Below are 23,352 nucleotides of genomic sequence, written 5' to 3' on the forward strand. Positions count from 1 at the left end.
TGGGGCCTGCCGACTTCGGGGGGCTCGCAGGCGATGCTCGGGGCTGCGCGGGTTTGGGGGGGAGCCCCCCGTTCCCCCGGTCCGGCATCCCCAGAGCAGCGGTGGGTGGGAGAAGCAGCCCCCGGGGGAGCGGAGGGGAGGGGGGCGGCGGGGCCGAGCCGGCCCCTCGGCCCACGGCAGGAGGAGGAGGAGGAGGAGGAGGAGGAGGAGGAAGAGGAGGAGGAGACACCCCGCGCTGCAGCCCAATGGGAATAGTGGCGCTTCCCTTTCTCCCGTTTCCTTTCTCCACCCCCAGCCCCGGGCCGGGGAGGCGGCAGAGCTGCAGCCTCGGCCGCCGGCGGGGGGCCAGGGGCAGCCCCGCACGGCCCCTTCTCCGCCTCCGGCCAACACCTGCGGGGGGACAGGGATGCCGGGGGGCGGCCGCCCCCCTCCGCCGGAGAGAGAGCTGGTCCCGGAGCCGCCCCGGCGAGGAAGAGGAGGAGGAGAAGGAGAGAAAGGAGCGGGAGGGAAGTGGGGAAGTTGTGCCATGCCCGCCCCGCCGAGAGCCGGCGCCGTGGGCCCCGCCGGGGGGGCGCGGGTCGCCCCCTCGTTGCTGCTCTGGCTGCTGCTGGGAGCCTCGGCCCCGCTCTGGCTGCGGGCGGAGAAGCTGGGTGAGTCCGGGGAGGGGGTCCGGCGTGCACGGCTCCCCCCCGCTTCCACGGGTGGGGTGGGGGTCCGGCCCACGCTGGGGGGGGGGGGGGGGCGATCCCCGCCGCCCTCGCCTCGTTGCTCTGCGGGAGCGTCGCCTGAGCCGCTCCCCGGGCTGTATATAGTTGACCCGGTTAATCCTCGCCGGGTTTATCCCCGTGTCTGAGTAGCTGCGGGATTAAAGCGGTAACCGGCTCTTACGGTCAAACGCGTGTACCGCGGCTTTCTCGATCTCGTCGTTCGTTAGGACTTCAAACAAACCGGCGGGGAGAGAAGGCTCCGGCGGGTCGCGGGAGGGAGGCGGGGAGCGGCGCGGCCGCCCGGTTCCCGCTGCCGCCCGGTTGCCGGTTCATCAGCCCCGGGCGCGGCGGCCGGTCCGCGGTCCCCGGCAGCACCTCCTCTGCTCCGGCCGGGGCCGGCAGCCCCTTGTCCCGCCACAGCCCGGTACAGGCAGGGCTCTGCTCGCCTTACTGCCTGGCTGGAAAAAGAGAAACGCCTTTACTTCTGCCGGGACAAAGTTTCGTGGGGATCTCGAGGGGACCTCGCAAGCCCTTTCGTGATGACGGCGGTTTGGTAAAAGGAGGGCCAGGCTGCTATTCCCTTTACACCACACGGTTAGGCTTCCTGTGTAAATTCCAAGCACGGCTGACCTCTCCTACCGAGGAGCTGCAACCTTTTGGCTGGGGCGTTGCATGGCCTGATGCATCCATCTTAGAGGAGTTCGCTGACAGCTACGGGTAAAATAGTTAATGCTGGAAACTAAGCGTCATAATGAGCCTGACAACACGCTCAGGTAAATTAATAGTCCCCGTATTAATGTTCCAGCTTGGCTGCAAATTGCAGAACCCGGTGCTGTGCGTTAGTGTTGCATCCAGGCTGTGGTACTAAAAACTTTGGCTGATTTATACCTGGTTTTCCCGTAACTTCCTATTAATGGAGATATCTGATACGGATCTCCACAGAAGGGAGAATTTGGTATGACTTGTGTCACCTTTCCACTTGCCAGCTTCATGCCAGCTTTGCTATTCTGTCCTCAGTATGTTTCCCCGTTTTGAGACTCCAATTTGATATGCTCCAGGGAACATGTATGTAGCAAAGAAAAAAATATTCCCTCAATCGCCTCTTTTCATCAGTGTTTTGGCGGCATTTTTTATTTGTTTCCTCTTTCGCTGATGTTTGTCTCGTACATGAGGATATCGAGGAGAAAGTCATTTGGAGAGTCAGTTAGAAATATAAGTTTGCTGGGGTTTCTGGAGGTTTTAGTGCATATAGTGATGCTATGCACTAAGTATGAATCCTGCCCCTTGTCTGTATTCCCAAATTAATTGGTAAAACCACTTATGTTGTATTCATGTTAAAAATGTTTCTACTATCAAACCAGCAGCATGGAAACACAAGTAATGTTTTGCCTGGTTCCCTTTGGACCAAACTCAAATTTACAAGATAGTCTGTCCAGTGTCTAGAAAGCAGGACAGGTTTTGACCCCTGTCTTTCCTTTCTCTTCAGGGGGCAGTTATTCTATTTGTTTGTTTATTGATATTACCCTATAAATTAGGGGCTAAGTGTTCTGAAGGCGAACCAGTGGAGAAAGGAGATAAGGATAAGTGGATACCAACTTCCTGTTACACAAGCTTCTCGACTTGATTTAAAAGTTGTAATGGAGCACGAGAAGTGCCAGAGTAAATCAGGCTTGAGTTTCAGCTAATTCCATGTCTTGTCACCACTGGTGTCTCCCACCAGCTGGTTCAAAGAAAGATGTGCTGGTTTAAATATATTGATTTAAAAATACTCATTTTTAAAAATAAAGTAGTACATTTTTCTGGCTTCTTATGAGCTGGCTACACAACCTGCTTTTTTTCATGACCAACTCATCTTCCTCTTCATTTTTTCCTGAGGGATACTACAGAACAAGGGTGAAGTTGCTCTTGTAGCTTCTGTTCTCTTATTTAAGTTTTAAGTTCAGGAAAGGCTCCTTTGTTTACTGTGGCTTGGTTACTTCATAGCATGGCTTGTATCTGAGTGTGACTGCAAAGCCCAGGTGTCAGCTCTTTTTCTGCTCTTAAAAGTGTTAAGTGTATGTGTTGTCCGAGGACCTCTATGAAGCATGGGATTTTGTTGTTCATAGAATGATGATAGGAAAGGCTGAGAGTTCAGGGAACTGATTTTAATTAAAACATATTTATAAGCTTAGTGAGTCTCACCTGGGGACAAATATCACATCTATGACTGTCTATGAGTAATAAATAGCTTTGGGATTTATAATAAAAGGTACTTCTTTTCCCTTTTTATTCTGGTGTACGCAGATCTTAACTTCTTTTGTGGTTTTGGGTGCCAGTTCTTTGCTGACAGCTGCAAAATATACCTTGTTCCCCGCCTGCCAGCCTCACACAGCTGTGCCTGACCTGGTATCTCTTCTCAAAATCTCCGTCCAGTGGCTCAAACCCAAGGCAGAAGGGAGGCAAAGCAGAACACATTATCTTTGCCTTTCACCGTTCCCTGGTTTTTCTTCTGGTCTCATTGAGCAAGACCTTGAACCATGTAATTGTGGGCAGCAGAAATCAGAGTTGAATCTGAGTCTGTCTTCTCAGAGTTTTGAGTCATCTTCTATTATGTTTCTGGCCAGTAGGACTTAAAACTGACCTGAGCGTTGGTTGCTTGTAGGAAGGCGTAAGAGGAATGGGGATTTTGCCCTATTAAGAACAAAATTTAAGCCATTGCTCTTGCTGTAAGGTAAATGAAATGTGAATCACTTCAAATGAAGCGCAGCAATGAAACACGTTCATGTGGGATTTGCAGATCAGCATCCGAACGTGAACTTTGCTTGCAGTATTCCTGGGTCTGCCGAGTTGCGCCCAATACCCAGTTGGAAGAATTGAAGGTTAGTAGACTTTTAAACATTTTGAGGCAAGGCTGCCGTTTAATGTGACAACGGCATGTGCAGTAATTACGAGAGATTATGCTTGTTCTCAAGGGCTTGTACAAAACCCGTACTGAAGAATATTGGTGTGATCATGCTAATCCACTTTGCATGCCCATTTCCAGCAGTTTGAAATGCAGATAGAGATGAATCTATCTTGTAAACCACCCCCACCCCCTCCCTGGTTTCTGAATATAAGTGATTGGTAAATTTTCAGTTTGTTTGCGTTTTGTCCTTATGTCTGCTTCCTTCCTTGGCTCTCTCTATCTTGCCTTGTGAATGCTGACTGGAATCGCTAAAGAGGGGAGGCAACGGTTTTCCGGCTGCAGTTCATAAGCAATGCGTGTACCCAGCACATGAAAACTGCAATCTTTTCAGGCACACAGGCTTTGCTATAAATAGCTCTAAGCCCTTTATATGTACTTCTCTTTAGGTTATCAGGGGACATATTTCAAGCAGAATCAGAGACAGGGAGGCCACAGAGAGTCTCACTGACAAAGCGGGGAGAAAAAGGAGAAAAGGAGGGAGAAAAAGATGCCCTGGGAAAGTTGTTACCTGCACATGCACGTAACATGCATGGCTGTTGAATCGTATTTCATGCAAATTATTTGTTGATTTGCATATGCAAAAATACAATCATTTGTATTTATCAAAACCATGTCACCTTTAGTCCACTTCAGCTACGTGTGAAGCACAGTAATAATTTGAAAAACACCAACTTTGAGGATGCTTAGGCTGCTGTAGAGATGCCTAAAGTATCTTCTCAAAGCCATTTTAGGTACCAGAAGTAGTATAGTTTTGAAAGCCCGTCTGAGCTAACGCACCACGCTGAGAAGTGTGGTCCTGAGTGGTGGCGGGCGCTGAAGTCCTCAGCAGAGACACCGCTGTAGTTTGGGGCCGGCTGTATCGATTCAGATGCTCTCCTGTGGCATGTACTCATCAACACATGGGTTTGCACCATCTGCTAAGAATAAAACAAGCCAGACAAAATCAAAATAAAATCCTTCTGACTGGATTTAGTGGAATGGCGTTGGATCCCAACTATCTGCAATAAAAAAAAAGTTAATAGCAGTGCATAAGAATGAGCACGCAACTTCCCCAAAAGGTTTAATTAGCATTACAACTGGGAGTAGGAAACTTCAAACTGGGACAATCTAATAGTGATGTTTAAATAAAAAAAGGGTAGTGGTTTGACTTGTTTTAAGAGTATATAGATAGCTTCATTTTTGCTTTCAGAATAAATTACGAACTATCTAATTAAACAGATTTTTTTGCCTGTGAAAATCGTGTGAGTGCTAAAGCCACATTTTTGAGGTTGGCTGGATGCTTCCACGTAGAGAGGCTGCCAGTAGTTATGGTTAGGATTGTTGATCCTGTATAATTAAGCCTGGGAGCTGAGAGTGTTATGAGGAGGAAACGTTTTGGTCTTCCATTCCCTCTCTCCCCGTCTCTTCTTCTGACGTAGCCAGCACTTGCCTCTCAGGAGTTTCCTTCCGAGATGCGGAGGCTTAGTGTGGCGGTGGTGGTGGCACTCTCCCGTTCTCCCTGTGCGGGATTTCCAGTCCCAGTGCGACCTTACTCATTATTCCCATTCCCTCGACGGGATGGGGTTGCTGTCTGGTGTCGGCAGCTCCCCGCGGGCAGAGGGAAGGACGAGCGTGCCCAGGCTGTCCTCTCTTCGCCCACCTCCAAAGAGCTTCAGAAAGGTGGTTTTGATCGCCGTGAAGAGGGACAGGAGAATAAATGGAGAAAGCAGGGCAAGGCTGGAAACCCAGACCCAAGGCCACCCCGGAGACTGGGATCTTCATTTTGATATTTAGTATCACAAATTTAGGCTCAAACTGCTACTGTAATGACAACAATGTTCATCAGGCATTCAGTAAAGCTCTAAAATGTTGTTTCTTCCCTCAGCTGCTGCAGAAACCTTGTTTCCATCACAGTTTTCATCTGTGATGTTTGTTTCTGGCACCTCCACCACAAATTGTTCAATGATATTGGATTTCAGTCTAACACTTTGACATTAAAGTTGAAGTCATGTTGATGTCATCTTCCAGATGTTCATGTCTACTGAATAAAAATTGTGTTTATTTGTTTTATTTCAAATTACAAAAACACATGGGGAATTCTGGATGCGATCCCTCATGCTATACAAAGGCCCGTGTGTCCTGTCAGAAATCAAACAAAACTTTTCTTCATGGTGTGGTAGGAGAGACCTCAAAACACTGGAAACATAGGTGGATTTCTTCACCCGTCTGAACAGAATGGCTTTGTTACGTGCCTGAGCCTTGTTTTTGCAGCTGCAGTAACTGCGCAGAAAGGAGATGTGCGGCATCTGCCCCAAACTACTTGTATTTTGCTCTGGTGCCACACCAGTTCTGCGCTGGTGGGTTGCTTTGACTTGATGGTCAGCTACGCCTCCTTGGCCTTGTACCAAAAAAAAGTCCATTTTGTCCTCCAGGTATGAAAAAAAAAAAAAAAATTTAGCGTGTAAAATAAATTCAAGGATCCTGTGGGCGCCCCTTGGCTGGGAGGCTTTGGCAGCAAGGTCCATGGCTAACACGGGAGCTGCTGCCCTCCCTGTTGTCTCTGCTTGCTCCCAAGGCCAGGGGTTTGTATCATCCCACCTTTCTCGTGTCAGCACGGTACGGGGGCATTGAAGTTGAAATGCCTGGGAGCTGAAGGCTTTAAACCAGAATTTCAATACATAAGCTGTAATATGAAGTGTTGTGCTATGTGCGATGAGTACTCGGGTAGTTGTAAGTGATAGCATTTTCAAACCCAAGAAGGACTTGGCGCTTGCTGATCTATTGGTGTTTTGTCACAGACAGAAGAGATGTAGTTAAACTCGTGGTCGTTAAAACAGGTATCTGAGAACATACTGATTTTCAACAAGTGCTAATGCTTGTGTTTTGAAAATGAATCTGCTACTTTTTTAGATGGAAGTCAGTCCCCGTGTTCTCTAGGTGGAAAGCAAAATAATATTCTATCAAAATAAATTGAGCAGTTACACTGAGGTATTCACTCTCGAGATGAGTGAAAAACTGTTCAGATCTTTCTGCTGTACCCTGTGTCAAAACTTGAGAGTATGATTGTTTGGTACTACTGCTAATCAAAAGATCCAGTCAAAGAAAATGAAATTATGGAGTTTCAGTATAAGCAGTATACACAGGGTGGCATAAAACATTTTCTTTTGCGCTATTTTTCACATTCATTTGCAAATAACTTTTATGCAGTTTCATATTAATGTGTTCACAGAAGACACAGAAATGATGCTGTGGATCATATACAGCACCACAACCAACGCTATAGTACTTAAGTAACGTTGTGGCTGATTTCCTTTCTATTTTTTAAATTTAAAATATCTTTCACAGCAACTATATGTAACCACAATGAACCAGAGAGATCACAAGATTTCCTGGTTCATGGAGCCTCTGAGCATATCGCTCTGCTTAATACCGTGATGACAAGTATCAGGCAGGTTGGTCGCGTGAGAATACTGAGAAAAGGCATTTCTTGCTTTCAGTGCTTCAGGTCAGAAGCCTGATGTAGGTCTTTGGCTGTATCTTTATCTTAGTTCAGTTGATTTTTACTTCCATTTCTACTGGAATTGTAAGGAAACACTTGTTGTTAGAGCGCAATAACCATGAAGGAAATAGCTAGTTTCCTAGAAGTTGAGTTGACTGAGTCAAAAGGCAAACCAGACAATTGCGTCTTGCTAATAAATGGCAATTATTGTTTCCATCACAAACCAATTAATTTACTCTTGAGATATTTTTTAATTTATACCTTGGGGATAATGGGGGCACGGAGGGGTATTGCATAATTTGCCTTGAGAAAAGTGGCATGCTTTCTGTTGTCCTTTCTTACTAACAAATCACATATTCCACCTAGGCATACAGGCAAAAAAAGTGACCATGTGATTTTTCAAGTAAGCTGGGACAGGTTTGATTTAAAGAAAAAAGACCACCCTTCATCATTGATAACTGTCAGTCTTGCTTGACTTGTATCACACTAACAAGGGAATTACATGTTAAAAAAAGGGGTGGTGGTGGTTTCATTCTCTCATGTTCAGCCATTTCCTCTTACCCAAATTAAAGCTGTTTTGAAATCTTGCCTTCCCACCTGCTACTGTAACTGGAACAGCTCTGCTTCAGCCTCTCCTTACCCTGGTGTCTCAGAATTTCCTGTCCCTGTGGGTTTGTCAGTCCCTAGCACTGCTGTGAATATTCCTATTCCTGTGCAACCCAATATTCGAGTCTGGCCCTGAGCTTGCAGCATATGTTTCCCACACAGTCCAAATTCGGTGCAATATACTGTAAGTTAATCTCCAGTAAAGCATAGCAAAGAGAAAAACCTGGGGAAAAAAAACAGATGGAGAAAGTAGAGCAAACAATTTGCATATATATGATATGTCTCTCAGTTAAGATTAGCATTTCCTACTTCGCCTGAAAAACCCTTAATAAAAATCCAACTGCGTGTTTGCCCCGAATCAGCAGAATCCGAGGAGATGCCCTAATGGCACGATGTCCCCCCAGGCCCACGTGGGAGGGGGGGTCCGTCTCCCACTGTGGTCCCACGTCCCTGCCACATTGCTGGGATGCTGTGGGCAGAGGGACAGGGAACAAACCTCTGGATGTAGGAGGTTTGTTCCCCGTAAACTTTATAGCACTGAAGCTTCACCAGGGTCCTGAGTTACTCTGGGGGGGGGGCTGGTGGAGGAGCATGACCATCTCCCCATTTATTGACAGTCCTTCAAGGTTCCTTCTGAGCATGCAGTTACAACAAGTGCTTGGGAATGAACTTCTCGGCGCCTTCTCCGCACTTGAGGTGCGTAATGTGGACGTGTATCTTAAAGTAGGCGGGTATTTGTCAGAAAACAAAAAATCGACTTCCCTTTTGCAAAAACGGGACCCTGCACTTAAGATTCCTTTGAAATTTCCATACATGTGTAGCTCCGTTCTCATACCTATTTTGAAAAACACACAGACCAACAAAACGTTGAGGTGGTCGATCGCAGCAATACACCACCTCCATAAAAGAAAAGCATTGACAAATATGAAATGCAGCTATGCAGGAAATAAATAAATAAATTTTAAATTACAAGTCCCTTTTGTTGCAGCAGTTAAAAAGGCATAGAAGTTTTCTCACACCCACAAGCTCGAGAGTGCTGTATTTAGAGTGCTGAAAAGCAAATTCCAGTGCTAACACTCGCTTCTCTGGAGGACTACATTTGGGTATACTGCCTAAGTCCTGGAAGCAGTGACTAAAACATACTTATTTTTGACATGTACTCTGGTACTGTCTGTCTTTCACAGATTGTGGTGGAACCAGATAGTGATCCTGAAAAGCAAAGGCAAACCTAGTTTTCTACTGTTTACGTATTGAATAGAAACAAAGCAAGAAAAGAATGATGCATAGCATTTTTGTGTAAACCTTATCCCTTACATGTTGCAGAACCTTCTTCTTTACAGAATGCAGCAATTTCTAATCCTGTTTCCTCATAAATAATTCATAGGAAAGGGACTACCAGGCTGTAGCTGCTGTTCTCTCCTTTTGGCACTGTGATTTCTACGGTAATCTGAATTGTCTTGTCACTGAGGTCTCATGTGTAAATGTAGCCAGGTAGCGTCAGGTTTCATCCTGACACAAGTCCCTAAGATGTATATGCAGATGAGGTGGTTGCTCTCCAGAAAGTTATTTGATTAAGCAGCAAAATTAATCAAGGCTTTATGGATTCAGTGAGACTGAAAGAGATTCAGTGTGTGAGTTCCTGGTTCACATTTGTGTTAGTTTAAGTAAGACCTACTCTACTACTTGTCAAGGTTGCAAACCTGAATGCTGAGTGTGAAGTTCCCTCTTCAGTGGAACATGGCTTCCTTTTGATGGAAGAAGTTGCTTATAAGGAGATTTCTGCTTTCTTTTGACATTGTAGTAGCTAAATAAATAAAATCTCAGATCTCGCTAGGTTTTTGTCTTTGCAAACTTTTGCAAAGGCGGGAGGTTTTTGGGGTAGGAAAGGCTGCCCCGGGTGGTTGTGGCAATCCAGCAAAGTCGCTGCCATGTAGGTCAGCACAGCTGGAAAGATTTCCCCAGCTACTGGCATATGGCTGTGCCTGCAATTGCTAAAAAAACTCTTTAACTTTGAAAAATGGCAGTACGGTTGTAAGCTACTTTGCTAGATAAGGCACTTAGAATGGTTGTCAGGGATTTTTTTCTATACTTGATGATGGCGATCCAACTGGTTTCCAAAATAACTTCCTATATGCTTGAAGCAGAGCATCTCCTGAGGCTGACTGCAGGGAAAACCCTGAGGAAAGCCAGCCCCCAGTCCCAGCCCAAACGGCTGGGGGTGAGATCGCAGCTGGGCGCGTGGTGGGAATTTGTGATTTATGGAACCACTGCGGAACCAATTGGAGATCATTTGCTGCTTTCTCATTCCTGCTTTAAGAGGGACATTACAGTAAATAATGTCTGTGAAGGGGAGGGAAAAACACGCTGTGGTTTGTTTGACCTCCTTCTCCTTTTGCATCCCTTTGAAGTTGGTAAGTAAATAATTTGGGCAACGAAATCAGCACTTCACAATGTTCCTTTGTTTCTTCTGCTGCTCTACCTTCCCTTCCTGCTCTCGGCCCTCCTCCCAGCTACTGCTTGGTTAGTTTGGGCAGCAGAATGGGTGTCCTGAGGGACTGCAGCAGCACAGGGGTTAAAATGTTTCCTGGGAACCTAATGGAGTCAAACAAATTAAAGTGCAATTCAAAGAAAAATTTACACACTATTTGTTTTTCCTTTTGCAGTAGGGCGTACTGCGAAGTGGGGAATTCTTCCCTTGAAAAGATGTTAATACTAATTTAAAGGCCATGGAATATTGCAGTCACTGTTTTTTTTCAGATGATTATAGACTTGACTTAATTCTCAGTGGTTTCTTTCATTATTTGAAAATTGGTTTTGCTGTATCCACAAAATATTGTGAAGAATGTAAAGCTGGACTTCCGAAAAAACTGCTGGGGATTTATATATTTCGTTAGATGCAGGGCTCAGCCAACTGCTCAGCTGGTGTAAATGGCATCTGCCCTGAAATCGGTGGTTTGTGAAATCCCCAAATGTGTGGTCACCCCGCCACCCCCCACGATGCCTGAGGCTCTGGGTCCTCGCACCGCTGGGGAGGAGAACTGGGGGTACTTGCCTGCCCAGCGATGCCTCAGGCCCGTGGTGTTGCCCTTCGTTTTTGTTACCTGCCTGAGCCCACTGCCAGGAAAAGCACAGAGGTCTGACATCTTCCATCACTCGCTGGAGAAGTGAGGGGTTTAGGTCCCGGTCGCGTGGTGGTCTTTCTCCTCCCTTAAAATGGCGCAGTGAAGAGCTGATGCTCTTGACCCAGGTTTGGCAGCGGAGAGGTTAGAGATGAAGAGCTTAACTCTGGATTTTACTCCATCACCCCACAAAGCAGCAAAGGTACAAACCCATGATGGAGGTCAGAATAGCTGTATGTAAACCTAATGTTTTTTTGGACCACACCAGTAGATTTGGATGGCGTCTGGCAAAAAAACTTGCTTTTTCCCTGATCTTCTACCCCACATGAGCAGGGAGGGCACAGGTTTAACTGGAAAGAGTTGATTTCTTTTTTAGATACTTATCTGTTCTTATGCATAACTTGAATCCTCTTTCAAACACGGGCACAGAACTCCTTCTTGACTCAGTTATTATTGTATCTTTTAATAAGCTGGAGTTATTACTTCAGGGAAAGCAACGTGGAAGATGAGACGAATCTCATTTCTCCTCATGGGGCTTCTCGTCAGAGCTCGCAAAGCCGTACCCTTGACTCGGAGGCGTTTTCTTTGCTTTGGCTGTGTCCGTTTGCAGCTGTGGCTCTTCAGAAAATGCTGATTTTTGGCTGAATCTGAGCCTTAAGTATACAAAATCAGTTTTCTGCTCTCACCTCTCGAGGGAAGGAGTGGGAAGGGAGGCGGACAGGCGGGCAGCCCCCCACCGGCCCTGCACCCTGGCCTCCACGCAGGATAGCGGGGGAGCACTCCTTGTCCCAGCCACCCCCGTGAAGACGGGCATGCAAAAGGATGTCAAACTGGGAGAGATGAGGCGGAGAGGGAAATAAAGTTGTTTTGGCGGTCTTTGTCCTGGTGGGAAGAGATCGGCAGCCGAGGGGCAGCAGATAGTGGGAGTCTGTAGCCAGAGGCCGGGAGAGAGATGCTGGTGCCTGACGGGGCTGGTGCAGCGGGGTGGAAGAGGCTGTGTGCATGGGCATGCCTAGGTATAACACGTTTTTAGCTCTGGAGTAAGTCCAAGTCCATTATTAATTGCTTAGTGAGGGTGAATCAGAAGGATCAAAAAGGCAGCTGTTCGCTGCCAGGATATTGTAGCGATGCGTTTGAAAATGCACTTTATATCATGCCATGTAACCGTTTTGTAGTATAAACATGTTTCGTGAAAGGTGCAGCACATGGAAATTTCTTATAGCAGTTATTTGAAAAAACTGTAGCCTCTTCCCTAACTCAGAGGGCGATGTGCCGAGTGCTTGGATGAAGGTGCTGTGCACATCCACTTGTGCACGTGAGCAAGGGGTGGAAAAGCCCGGGGAGCAGAGGAGAGAGAGGCCAGGGCTCCGCTCGTACGCTGCGCTTGGGAAGAGACGGGAGGAGGGAGTCAGCCTAGCCAGGTGATTTTGGGTTGCAGGAGGGTACCTGATAGAACCAGCATCGTTTTTGGAGATCTCTAACTCTGCTGCTTCTGGGACCACCACCGTTTTGCTAAAGCCACAGTATCTGTCAGGGGCTGTGTCCAGGGCAGCTCACGGTGTGGGGCTGGAGCTTGTTCGTGGGCATCGGTTTCATCACCTACATCCTTCCTGGGCAGGTTAGATCCTGGAGGAGGCCCTCCTGCCCAGGAGCCAGCAGCCGCGGTCAGACCCAGCCCAGATGCAGCTGCTCGGAGATACTCCTTCACCTTTTCCCACGCACATCCATCGTGCACGTGTCTGAGGATGGGAAATGGTGCTACCTGGCACCTCCTCTCGCCCTCTCCGCAGGGACACGTACCGATGTCTTCTGGCAGGGTCCCGGGTTTGGTTTTACGTGCCAGCACCGCTCTCGGCGAGTGGAGAGGGCAAGGTGCAAGCGGTGTGTGCCCGCTGCTGCGGCAGAAGGTGTTGGTCGTGGTTCTCGCTTCTTGGGGAGTTATTTCCATTGTCTGCCGTAGGAGACTATTTTTATCTGTGGTAAACAGCCTTAATTCCAACGCTGTGTGATCTTTGGTACAACCTGTGCGTAGGCCAACAGGCGGGCGCCCGCCATCCAGAGACCACGATCTTGATCTTGATTCAAATGCCTGTGGGAACTCGGTTTACAAAGCATGTTTGATGTGCTTTTAGTAACTCCTGGTGCTGAGGAGAGAGATTATTAAATCTGAGCATGTTTAGGCTTTCTGGCTGCTGAATACCTTGTGCTTAAATATTTTGCTTTGCTCTCGTCCAGTGAGAAGTGATGAAACCTGGATGTTGGAGGCAAGGCTGCCAGCTTCTTGCCAAATGGGAAGATAGAAAACAGTTCTCAGAAGTAATGCTAAGTGAAAATGTAGTGTTAGCAAGAAATCCTGTGTCGAACTGACTGGTTGAATACACATATTTCCAGCCAGAAGAGCTGTGCCTATAGAAAAGAGTGCGATGTCAGGTATTTAAACCATAGTTTTCATAAGGACAAGCAGTTGTGTTTTAAACTCAATGTGTTTGAGGTTTGGCCAGTACATTTCTACTGAAAATCAAAATTTCACGTGGAAAATAATGATAAGAACAGAACTAATGGTAGTATTGTTCCCATTTTTCATTTGAAAATGTGAACAGGGATATGCTCTGAATTCCTTGCAATTTGCCTCCATTTCTGAGCCCTTGGTATATAGTCGGGTTATATTTGTAAGTTTTTTACTACATTTAGTCATTAAATCTCTCTTTGAATGAATTATTGGATCCTGAGTTTTATTCTACCTTCCCTCTATACATTCAGATTCCTTCCCTAGGATGCATTTTCCAGCAAATCTCAGTGTAAGATTTTTCTTTGCTCTGGTAATCTTGCTGAGAAACTCAAAATTTAGAGCTCCAGTCAGGCTTCTCTGTAAGAACCAATAGTTACTAGGACTTGGTCTGACTTTTTGGACATAACTTTGGTTCTTGCAGCAAACAAGCTTTTGTCATGACCTTTTCCTCTAAGGCAGGCAGGCAGAACAGAGGCAGCAAGGGACGTTGCAGGTCCAGGATGATGCTGTGCTTGCCTCTCATTAGGAGTGTTTGAATGACCATGCTCCACCAGTGAAAAGTGGGAAAATAGCATTTATTCTTTCTTAGCTCCAAAGATGTTCTGGTGTTAATAAGTTTCAACGCTGACTCAAAGGCAGATTTTAAAAAAAGGAGTTTCCCTGGGAACAAGACCTCGTATAACCTTGACAGAGGAGGATGGCAGGCTGACGTCTCCGGTGCACAGTTTTGCCCGTACACTTTCTGCAGAAATACAATACTCTCTGACCTGGACAGTTGTCAGGGTCTTACCATGATAGCAATGTCTTTTTGGTTTTTTGAGGAGAGTTTTGTACCACAAAGGATCCTTGGCATTGTACCGAGGTGACGCAGGCCAGAACATAGCCCAGCGAGATGAAGGCTGTGTGAACACTAGACTTTTCATTTTAAGGAGTCCATCCCCATGATATTTTGTTGTGGTTATGTAACTTTTCCCTTTGTTTTCCCTTTTCTTTCCCAATAAGGATAAGTTGCAAACCAAGCTCCAGATTGTAGTTACTTTATTTTCATCAGCCCAGCTAAAGTAAATGCTTACAGTTAAAAACATGTAGTTTAAATTAAAGGCCACAGGCAGTTCTTTTTTACTACACAGCAGTCAGCTACACAGGCAGCAAGGCTGTCCTGTGTCCTGCTGGAAGTGATCTGGTTTTACACTGCCTGGACCTCTGCAGACCCCTCTCTGGTTTCAGAAAGTTGATAGCTCACGTACTGTATTGCTCCTTATATTTTTATTCCTGCTGCAGAAAGTTTCCATTAAAAGACAATTTGCCCAAGAGGCCACTTTGCCTTTTATCTTGAGTATTTTCCTATGCATTCTGAAATCAATAGTGCTTGGATAGAAAACTTGAACAACAGATGTTTTTTAAAGCATGTGAACAAGGAGATCTGAAAAAACATATTTAATATGTTTTACGGTGATATGATTTTGGATCTATGTCTCCTATTCACCTCTATTCCAAGCATGAACTTGCAACAAAATTAAATAGCAGGCAACAAAGCTAGTAATAATGATAAAGCTTCAAAATAAATGCTGTTGCTTGTGAAAAAGTGGTTGAGTGAGTTGGATGAAATGGCAGTGTAATTATATAGTAACAAGTCAAAAGTTTGATAGCTTGGAGCTTATCTTTGCACAGCATGCCACTTTTCCCCCAATCCCTGGTATGGCACGTTTCTTTATCAACACTTCATTTCTAGTTGTTCATTTTTAAATAATCTTATCAAACCTTAAGTGTGTTTCTCCTAGTGATTGTGGAAGGAAATTCAGATAGTAATTAAAATGCACAGACCAAAACAGTTTAACCAAAACATCCCCAAAAGTAAAATTTGGGGTAGTTAAAGTGAACATTGTGAATTCCCAGCTCTGCAGGATTCTTTATTTTACTAACATTTCTAGGACTAGCTTCAGTTTTGCAGTGGTAATGGATAACAGTACACAAGACTCCGATGTAAAGAGTGCCTGTGCCCTAACTGACCAAAAACCGAGGACTGCCTCTTATATGCACGTACATGTGGCACTGGTTCCACTGTTGGAATGGTTTCCATTATTTGGAAGATTCAGCAGAACAAAATGGCTTAAGCTTTAATATACAAATTTTAAGTTACTAGGACACTTTTAAATAGTTCAGTAAAAATTGCTTCCTTTAGTAGTCAAGGTCTCTTATCTGATACCTGCTTCCTTCCCCTCCGTGGATGCTTCCTGTTTTCCATGTCAGTCCCCACATCCCCCCGTGTATTTCCATGCGCCTTTTCCTGTTGTCATCTCTTCTGCTGCAGCTGCTCCTCAGAAGCCTCTCCACCAAGGAAAGGCTCCGGAGCTGAGCTGGGCTCCTACCCAGGGCCACGAAATCGCTCTTCGGGGGCACCTACCCTCACCCCTCGAGCAAGGAGGCAGCAGCACTTACATCTCCGGCCGTGCTACCGTGAAGTAGCCTCCGTACCGTGAACGATGCGCATCCCGCTTCTGAAGCCCCTCTTGTGTCTTTGCCTTATCCCCTGTGCTTTTTGTATTGTGCGAGCGGCGCAAGAAAACCAACAGGAAAGTAAGATGAGTCAGGTCTGCGATAGTATGTAGTTAAATCATGTCTGTGCTTTCACGTATGGTTCGGTTACCCTCTCTCTGACGGCTGTTTCTATGGAAATAAAATGTGGAACGATGATTGGGAGAAAACTATTTAAGGAAGGATCCTATCTAGTACATGTGGAATTGCATCTTCAGGGTTTCAGTAGGGTTTGGCTGTAAAGCAGAAAGCCGGAGAGGCTCCGTACAGGACTGTCAAATACAACTTAGTTCATGAGTCTTTCCAACCCTCCTTTCTATTGCTTTACAAAAGAAATATAACTGTATTTATTTTAGTTACCTATGTTCCAACCACAGCATAACTGAGGTGGAGTACTACAAAATACTTTTTTATAAAGGTGGAAGCGCACGTGAGACATGGTTATGTGGTCAGTATTTTCTTACACGTTTTTTAGTGAGGAATACATTCTGTTTCTCTTCCTTGTTTCTTCTCCTGCTGCAGGGGATGGATGTGGGCACACGGTGATGTATCAAGACAGCGGGACCCTGGCATCCAAGAACTATCCTGGGACATACCCAAACTACACTCTTTGTGAGAAGAAAATCCAAGTGCCTCCGGGAAAACGCCTGATCTTAAAGATTGGAGACCTGGATATCGAATCACAGAAATGCGAATCCAGCTACCTTACCATCCAGAGCTCCTCAACGTTGCACGGTACGTAAAAGACAAGGCCGTGGTCGATGCACGAACTGGTAAAAGTGTGAGTAAAAGCCGGCACAGCAAAATGCAAGAAACGTCGGCCCTTCGTCCTTTCCGCGTCCGAGCGTGCCGTTGTGGGCAGGCGAGGCTGTTGCCCCTCACCCCGTGATCCTGCATGTCTCTATTTCCTAGGCAGTTCAGGGCTCGGAGAGGAGATAACCTTTATTATCGCTAGCTGTTGGTCACTGATAACCTCTGCTAATGTACAGGCTTTAATACTTGCAGATATTAAATGCATGCAGCCGGTCTGCGCTCCTATAAGAGATTTGCACAGGAAGATAAGTGAGTAATCTGCTATAGCTGTGCACTTAAAACAATCGTAACGACAACAGGATCCTCCCCAGGGAGAACCTGAGGCCTTCCTCAAATTGGTTTTCCCAACCAGTTGTCGCTGAAACTTTTGATCTGCTCTTTCTAGAAGAGTCAAACTGATTTTCAAGTCAGTGCGCCCTTTTTCAGAACTCCAATTTAAATTCAGAGCTGCAAGGAGTTCCACAATGCAGGAATAATAAACTCAGGAATCAACAGTTCATAAAATTTTGCCTGCTGGGAGCGGGCTGTAGCCCTTCAGTCACCTGAGGCTGAATGTGCCGTACTGGACTTAACAAGCAGAATGGATTCAGTGGGAAAAGATGATAAAGAGAGGAGGTACACAGAGCCTCTGCAGGTTCTCCACCTCACCCAGCTCATTGCTTGGCTCGGTAAAGCGTGTGGTTCTCCTAAGACGAGGACTCATAAGATATCTCAGTAGTAAGGAGGGATGATTGCCTTTCATTCATGAGCATGATAGGCCTATCACTCATCTGGTAAGACAAGATCAAGCACGGTATTAAAGCCTTGCTCACAAACGAAGGTAAAGGTAATTATTATTCTCACGGGGGAGGTATTACATTTTGAAACAGCCTTCACTAAGAGTGGGCAGTGACACGTTGATATCTAAGCCTTGCACAGAGCTTGATTTGAGGCATAAGGAACATCTCTGTTCGTGTGTGCTGGGGTTTTTTATGCTGTTTACTTCCTTGCAGAACTGTAAGTAATGAGTTGTGGTTACCTGAAGCAGTCTGTCTGTACTTGGCAGTAAGAGATAGGTGTTTAGTATTGCATTGTTATATCTTTGAATAATTTTTATTGATGCTATCTTGACATTTCTAATCAAAGGCTTTTCTAGGAGACAAGGATAAATCAATACATTGTTTTCTGAAGTGAAAAAATGAAGCTTGGATGTTGATTGGAATTCTGGCTCCTTACATGTCAGCATGAAGACATCTTAACATAGTTCAGTCCTGCAGTTATTTGGCCTGTAAACACAGAATACCTGTGTATTATGCAATCAAATCCATATAATGAATTTCTTTAAAGTATTCCCACACCCATTTTCAAACCTGATTGGCAATGTCTGATGCATGTGGACTATAATTTGCATTCTCAGTAACGAACTGCACAATTAGCAGATTTTGCTCATATCAGATTAAACAAGTTTTATAGCTTAGGCAGACATACCATCTGTAATGGTTTTTGTGGTCTGCAGCTCACTGTAGACTTTCCCACTAGCATACCTACAGAGTCTCTGCTCTACAGTCAGGTAAATCCGTGCAGAACCACAGTGTGGAAATAGTGCTACATGCATAAATCCTCGATATCGCTTCTGTTTTAAAAGACACAGAAACTCACAGATGAGATTAGAGCTTCTCTGAGTCAGTTGAGCCTCTCTGCTCAGCTGGGACACAAACGTGACAATACCATTCTTCTCACCTTTGATACTTCTCAGCTTTGATGGACCTGTGAAGGCAGCCGTTGCTGTTCAATAGTTTTGCTATAGTTCTGGGGTTTAATACGCATTTATGTAAGCAAAAGAAGCTTTGTGAGTAAGCGTTGCTAAGTCCATTCAGTCTGTTAAGCATCTTTTCAAGTAGCTGTTTCTGAGCCCAGATCTCCCCTTCGCAACCCTCCCCTCTTCATGAACATCTACAGGCAGGTCAACATCTTCCCTTTGGCCAAGAAGATACTGACCTTTGCCACTGAAATTCTTTCACAGAATGACGGAGAGCTGAAAAGATTTTGCAGGCATTGAAAACATCTGAGCAATTAAAAACTAACCTTCGCATGTTTTCTGTATTTGATCTGGGCTTAAAAAGGAAAACCTAAAAAGCTAAGTATGAAAGTTGACAGTATGAATATTACTCATGTTTCAAATTAGTCGAGCAGCCTTTGCTCTTTATTTAAGAGGTTTGCAATTATAAGACAATAAGGTCCAAAAAGAAATATGTTTTAAACACCATGCTGATCTCTTCAACTCTACAGAATACAACCGAGTGAATGTCGGTATGCTTACAAACTTCTGTTGAGGAGTGTATGTGAAGCTTAGAAAATTGGTCAGAGGCAAAACACTAGATTATGTGCGTAAATATAAAATCGGTGTAAACAAGTCTTCAGATGACAAAGTATTGTTTTCCTTTCAGATTTCTCCCACGTATTGTCTTTACATTTAACTGTGATTCATTCATCGTTACAACCTTCTGCTGGGATTCATGCAATATAGCAAGGAGTAACTCAATTCATATTTGGGGTATTTATGTTCCATGCAGTAAGGGGAAGCTGTTATATACAAATGAATGGATTAATTGATTTACGTTAGCCATAACATTGATTTCTTCACTTTTGTAAGTCAGTGACTAGAGATTAGACCACTTAAATGCAAGTTTTAATTAAGTTCAGGGCATTCCTCAAATTTTGTAGACTGACAGAAGAGTACTATGAATCTAATTCCTTCCTAGAAAGCACGTAGTGGTGTTGTGTATGCCCATCTACTGAAGCCTTCCCACTTAACTGGGACACAAACGTGACAGTACAGTTCTTCTCACCTTTGATACTTCTCAGCTTTGATGGACCTCTGAAGGTAGCCATTGCATTTATATTTCTCCAAGATTGCAATCAAAAGATCATAACTAAATTATTTTAATGAAGCTCTAAAACTGGAGACATAAAGTGGCTGAACACTATATCTCTGGGTTATTATTCTGCAGACTTTTTTCATCAGTGTTCACTGGAGGAAAGAACCTGTAGCAAGCCTTTTCTTTCAAACTGTTACCTTTGTATCCAGACTTAGATGTGAAAATATTAATCATAAGTCAGCAAAGGTAGTCTAGCACCAGTTTTGGTGAAACTGAGTCACCTTTGTCTGACAAACCTTTAAATATTAGCACAGCTCTGCATGTGTTATCTCTAGGAGAAATAAATAGATGATCATGTTCTATTTCAAAGGCATAGTTTTGCACTGGATGAAAATATGGGGGTTTTTTGTCCCACAAAAGGAATCTAGAATAAAAATTAGTATGAAGTATGATCTCACAGTATAGACAAGGTGCAACCTTTACTGAAATGCTTTTCTTCTCGAGTTAATTGCATTATCTGAGCATATTAAAAATACTGAGCTCTGAATAAGATCTTCTGATTTTTTAATTAGTTAAAGGGATATGTGAAAACAAGATTAACCATGTGGGCCCTGTAGTTCTCAAGAACAAAACTTGCACTACTTGTGAAGGTGTAACAAATGTTTTAGAAGTTAGACAGGAACTGCTTTTAGGTAGCTTCTTTTCAGGTCTTTATCAGATTTCTGTACCTCTTTTGACCCTTTTTTCTTGCTTTTTTCCCTCTCTTTCCCACTAATGGCTTAGTATTTTTTTTCCCTTATTTTTGTGAGATGATCATCAGTCTTGACTGGAGAGAGAGAATAAAGAAGACATAAGTGCCTACCTACTTCTCCATTCATTTGTAGTCAGTAGGAGTTTGACGTGTTCCTCTGGGGTGGATGTCAGATCTGCTGAGTGACTAGTAATAATTTGGAGAGTTACTGCAGTTATCTTGTTCTTGCATAATTTACAGCCGGTAACTAGTGTGAAATACAGAAATTACTGAAAACGCTTTCTCCTCCCTGCACCCAGTCACTAAGAGTTGTTAGACAAATTGAGCGTTTACTGATGTGTGAGTGTCTGATGGCTGCTGAGAGAGTGTGCGCATGTGTGTGTCTGTGCACACGTGTGTGTGTGCACACACGTGTGCGTGTGGGTGTGCAGGAAAGCCAAGTGCCTTCAGATGCCTCCTACCTGTCATTATGACTTGAGGGGATTCATCGAACCAGTCTTGCCTTATTATGTACTGTAATAGATGCCTTGCTTGAATAAAGGGTGTGTCCAGGTTTCTTTTTTGCCCCTCAAAGGAAACTTGTTATTACAGTATTGTTTCTGGTATTTCAGGAAATCCAGGGAAATGCCCAGACAAGTTCTCACTGAAGATCAAGTTGAGCAGTTTCTTAACAGTCAAAACTCTTCTAACAGTCGGGTTTCGCGTGAATGGTTGCAATATCCTGAGGTTTCAGCTTTGGAAAGGTGTATGCAACAGAGAATGTCTGCATTTGTTTTATCAAATGAACTTTTTTTTTTCCTCTTAGCTGCACAAAGTGTACTGTGTATTTTTCTTTTGTTAAACAGCTACAGTTCTTTACTAATGATTCCTAACTGTTGCTGTGCTTCTGCCTTTGGGTTTGGCTAAAAACCACAGCCATGTTAGAAGTGGGAGATCTCACCTGAGGTCAAGCAGGCAGACCTACAGCCTGCGCAGGTGGCCCAGACCCTCCCTTTTAAAATTGTAATTACTTCTCCAGCCTGACTCTACTTGGATGACATTTTATTTCCTTTATCGCAGTCTTTGGCAACCCTTTGGAAACGCTAACTGAAAGTTACGTTTGCTTTTTTCCTAAAACGAGAAATGCTTACCACTCAGCCTGAGGTCAGGCTGTGTTGCACAGAGTTAAATGTTGACTAACCGGCCTGTCTCATCCTGACTGCTCTGTCAACTCATATCATCTACTGAGTATTAAACACCACCTTCCCCACGTCCTGCAAAGAAGGACATAGAGCAGCACTTTTCATCTCCTGGCACATTCTTGCAGGGTGACGCTGGTTATCCATGTGCATGGCAGGGTTGGAGCGAAGATCCTCTCTCGAGAGGAAGAGTTACTGCTTATGAAAGTTGAAGCATTTGTGCGAATGTGGGATGGAGATGAATTTCAAGAATGCAGATGTTTTCGTACAACAGATCCTTGCTGGTCTTGTGAGCTGTTTGTGACAGACTTGCACTCTGGCTGAGTTTTTAGCTCTGAAGTGAAACAAGCGTAGTCCATGTTCATCACGTCCCCTGTTCTTCCCCAGCTGCTGAGGTACTTCCAAATTGCTTTATTTGAGAAAAGGCTACTGACTCTAAGGATCACAATTTAAAACATTGTTTTCCCAAGCAAATGCGTTAGGAAATTATAATCTTGGAGAGGCAGATCCCTGGGATCGTTGCTACACCTTGCTCATCAGCCATGGCTTAGTTTGCAAGTAAAGACAGAAAAAAAGGGAGAAGATTCCCTGTTGAACAGAGGACATCATGAGTTGATATCTAAACGAACCAAGTTTCTTAGAGACCTCTGCGAATGTCAAACTGCAAGTTTCAAATGAATTTGAGGAATTTGGAAGCAGAATGAGCATAGTGAACCAGACATGCAACAGCTAAAGAGGGAAATAAATGCTTTTAAAAGGAAGTAAAGCCTTACAGAAGAGGCAGAAAGTATTAAGAACTACAGAAACAAATGGCGTGTAGGCATTGCCAGCTGGTGTGAGAGAAGAAAGTCCTCTAGGCACAGCGCTTCTTAAGGGAAGTAGAAAAAATAAAGGAACATAATTCAACAAAGCAGTCTCAGGAAATATGCCAGAGCCTGGTTGACAGTAGAAGTAAACTAGACCTCATAAAACCAGACAATGCTGTAAAGATCATCAGATTTGCAAAACAACACTATTATGAAAAAGACAAAAGCAGTAGACTATTACTAACATTTAAAAAATAAACAACACGTAAAATAGTCTCTTCAGTCTCCAGAGGAGCCAGCCAAAGGATATCCACAAGACAATTTACCATGTATCTTACAGGATGTTAATACTGCTTGGAGACAGTGATTCCAAAGTAAAAGTATTTGATTTAAGCCACCTAAACCATACCAACAGATCAGAAGTTCTGGACGAAAGGCATTAAATGTTAGTTTAATAATAGAGAATATTAAATTAGGTACATTTGAAATTCCTAGGCCCCTAATAGCTCTCCTGCAGAATTTTTAAAAAATATATATATATTAAAGAATCTGGAGCAAACAGACGGAACCACAGTTGGGTCAACTCATTAATGAGACACTGAAAGAAGAAAAGGCCCTGGCATTTAGATGTAATAATACTGAAATATGGAGAACACCTACTCAGTTTCATGACATGTAGCACATCTGTTTATTAAATCGAACTCTTTTCTTTGTTCTTAGTAAACAAACCAAATAATCCTGCCTACCTACCCCAGCAGAGCTCCAGCCCAGTCTCTTTAACAGGAAACAAGGAGAGAGATCAGCATTCATGACTCATTTTTCAAGCCGAATATGCAAAACAACCCACCTCACAACTAACATTAGAAGATGAAAAACTGATAACGTGATCTGGCAGTTCTCAAAAGGGATCTTAAAAAACTTTTGGCTTAGTCCCAGGTTTAGGAATTAAGTATTTGTCCAGAGAGAGTCAAGTCCAAATGCTGCAGTAAAAGTTAACAGGGCCCTGTAAGCAAGTTTCTTGTTTTCATGCCAGACACAAACCAAGGCT

The 23,352-nt window shown here is 44.3% G+C and overlaps 1 protein-coding gene across 2 annotated transcripts in view; it reads left to right on the plus strand.

The window, feature by feature from the left end:
* The first annotated feature begins 337 nt into the window (after window positions 1-337).
* Window positions 338-23,352, plus strand: part of DCBLD1 (discoidin, CUB and LCCL domain containing 1) — a 48,388-nt gene continuing 25,373 nt past the window's right edge. The window contains exons 1-2 of one of the 2 annotated variants that reach the window (XM_075046829.1): window positions 338-650; window positions 16,421-16,633. In XM_075046829.1, coding sequence (XP_074902930.1) covers window positions 407-650; window positions 16,421-16,633 — 457 coding nt within the window. In that variant the 5' untranslated portion in view covers window positions 338-406. The remainder of the gene's footprint in view (window positions 651-16,420; window positions 16,634-23,352) is intronic. The other variant, XM_075046828.1, reaches the window with a different exon arrangement.

This window comes from Buteo buteo, chromosome 15, assembly GCF_964188355.1.
Source record: "Buteo buteo chromosome 15, bButBut1.hap1.1, whole genome shotgun sequence".
NCBI lineage: Eukaryota > Metazoa > Chordata > Aves > Accipitriformes > Accipitridae > Buteo > Buteo buteo.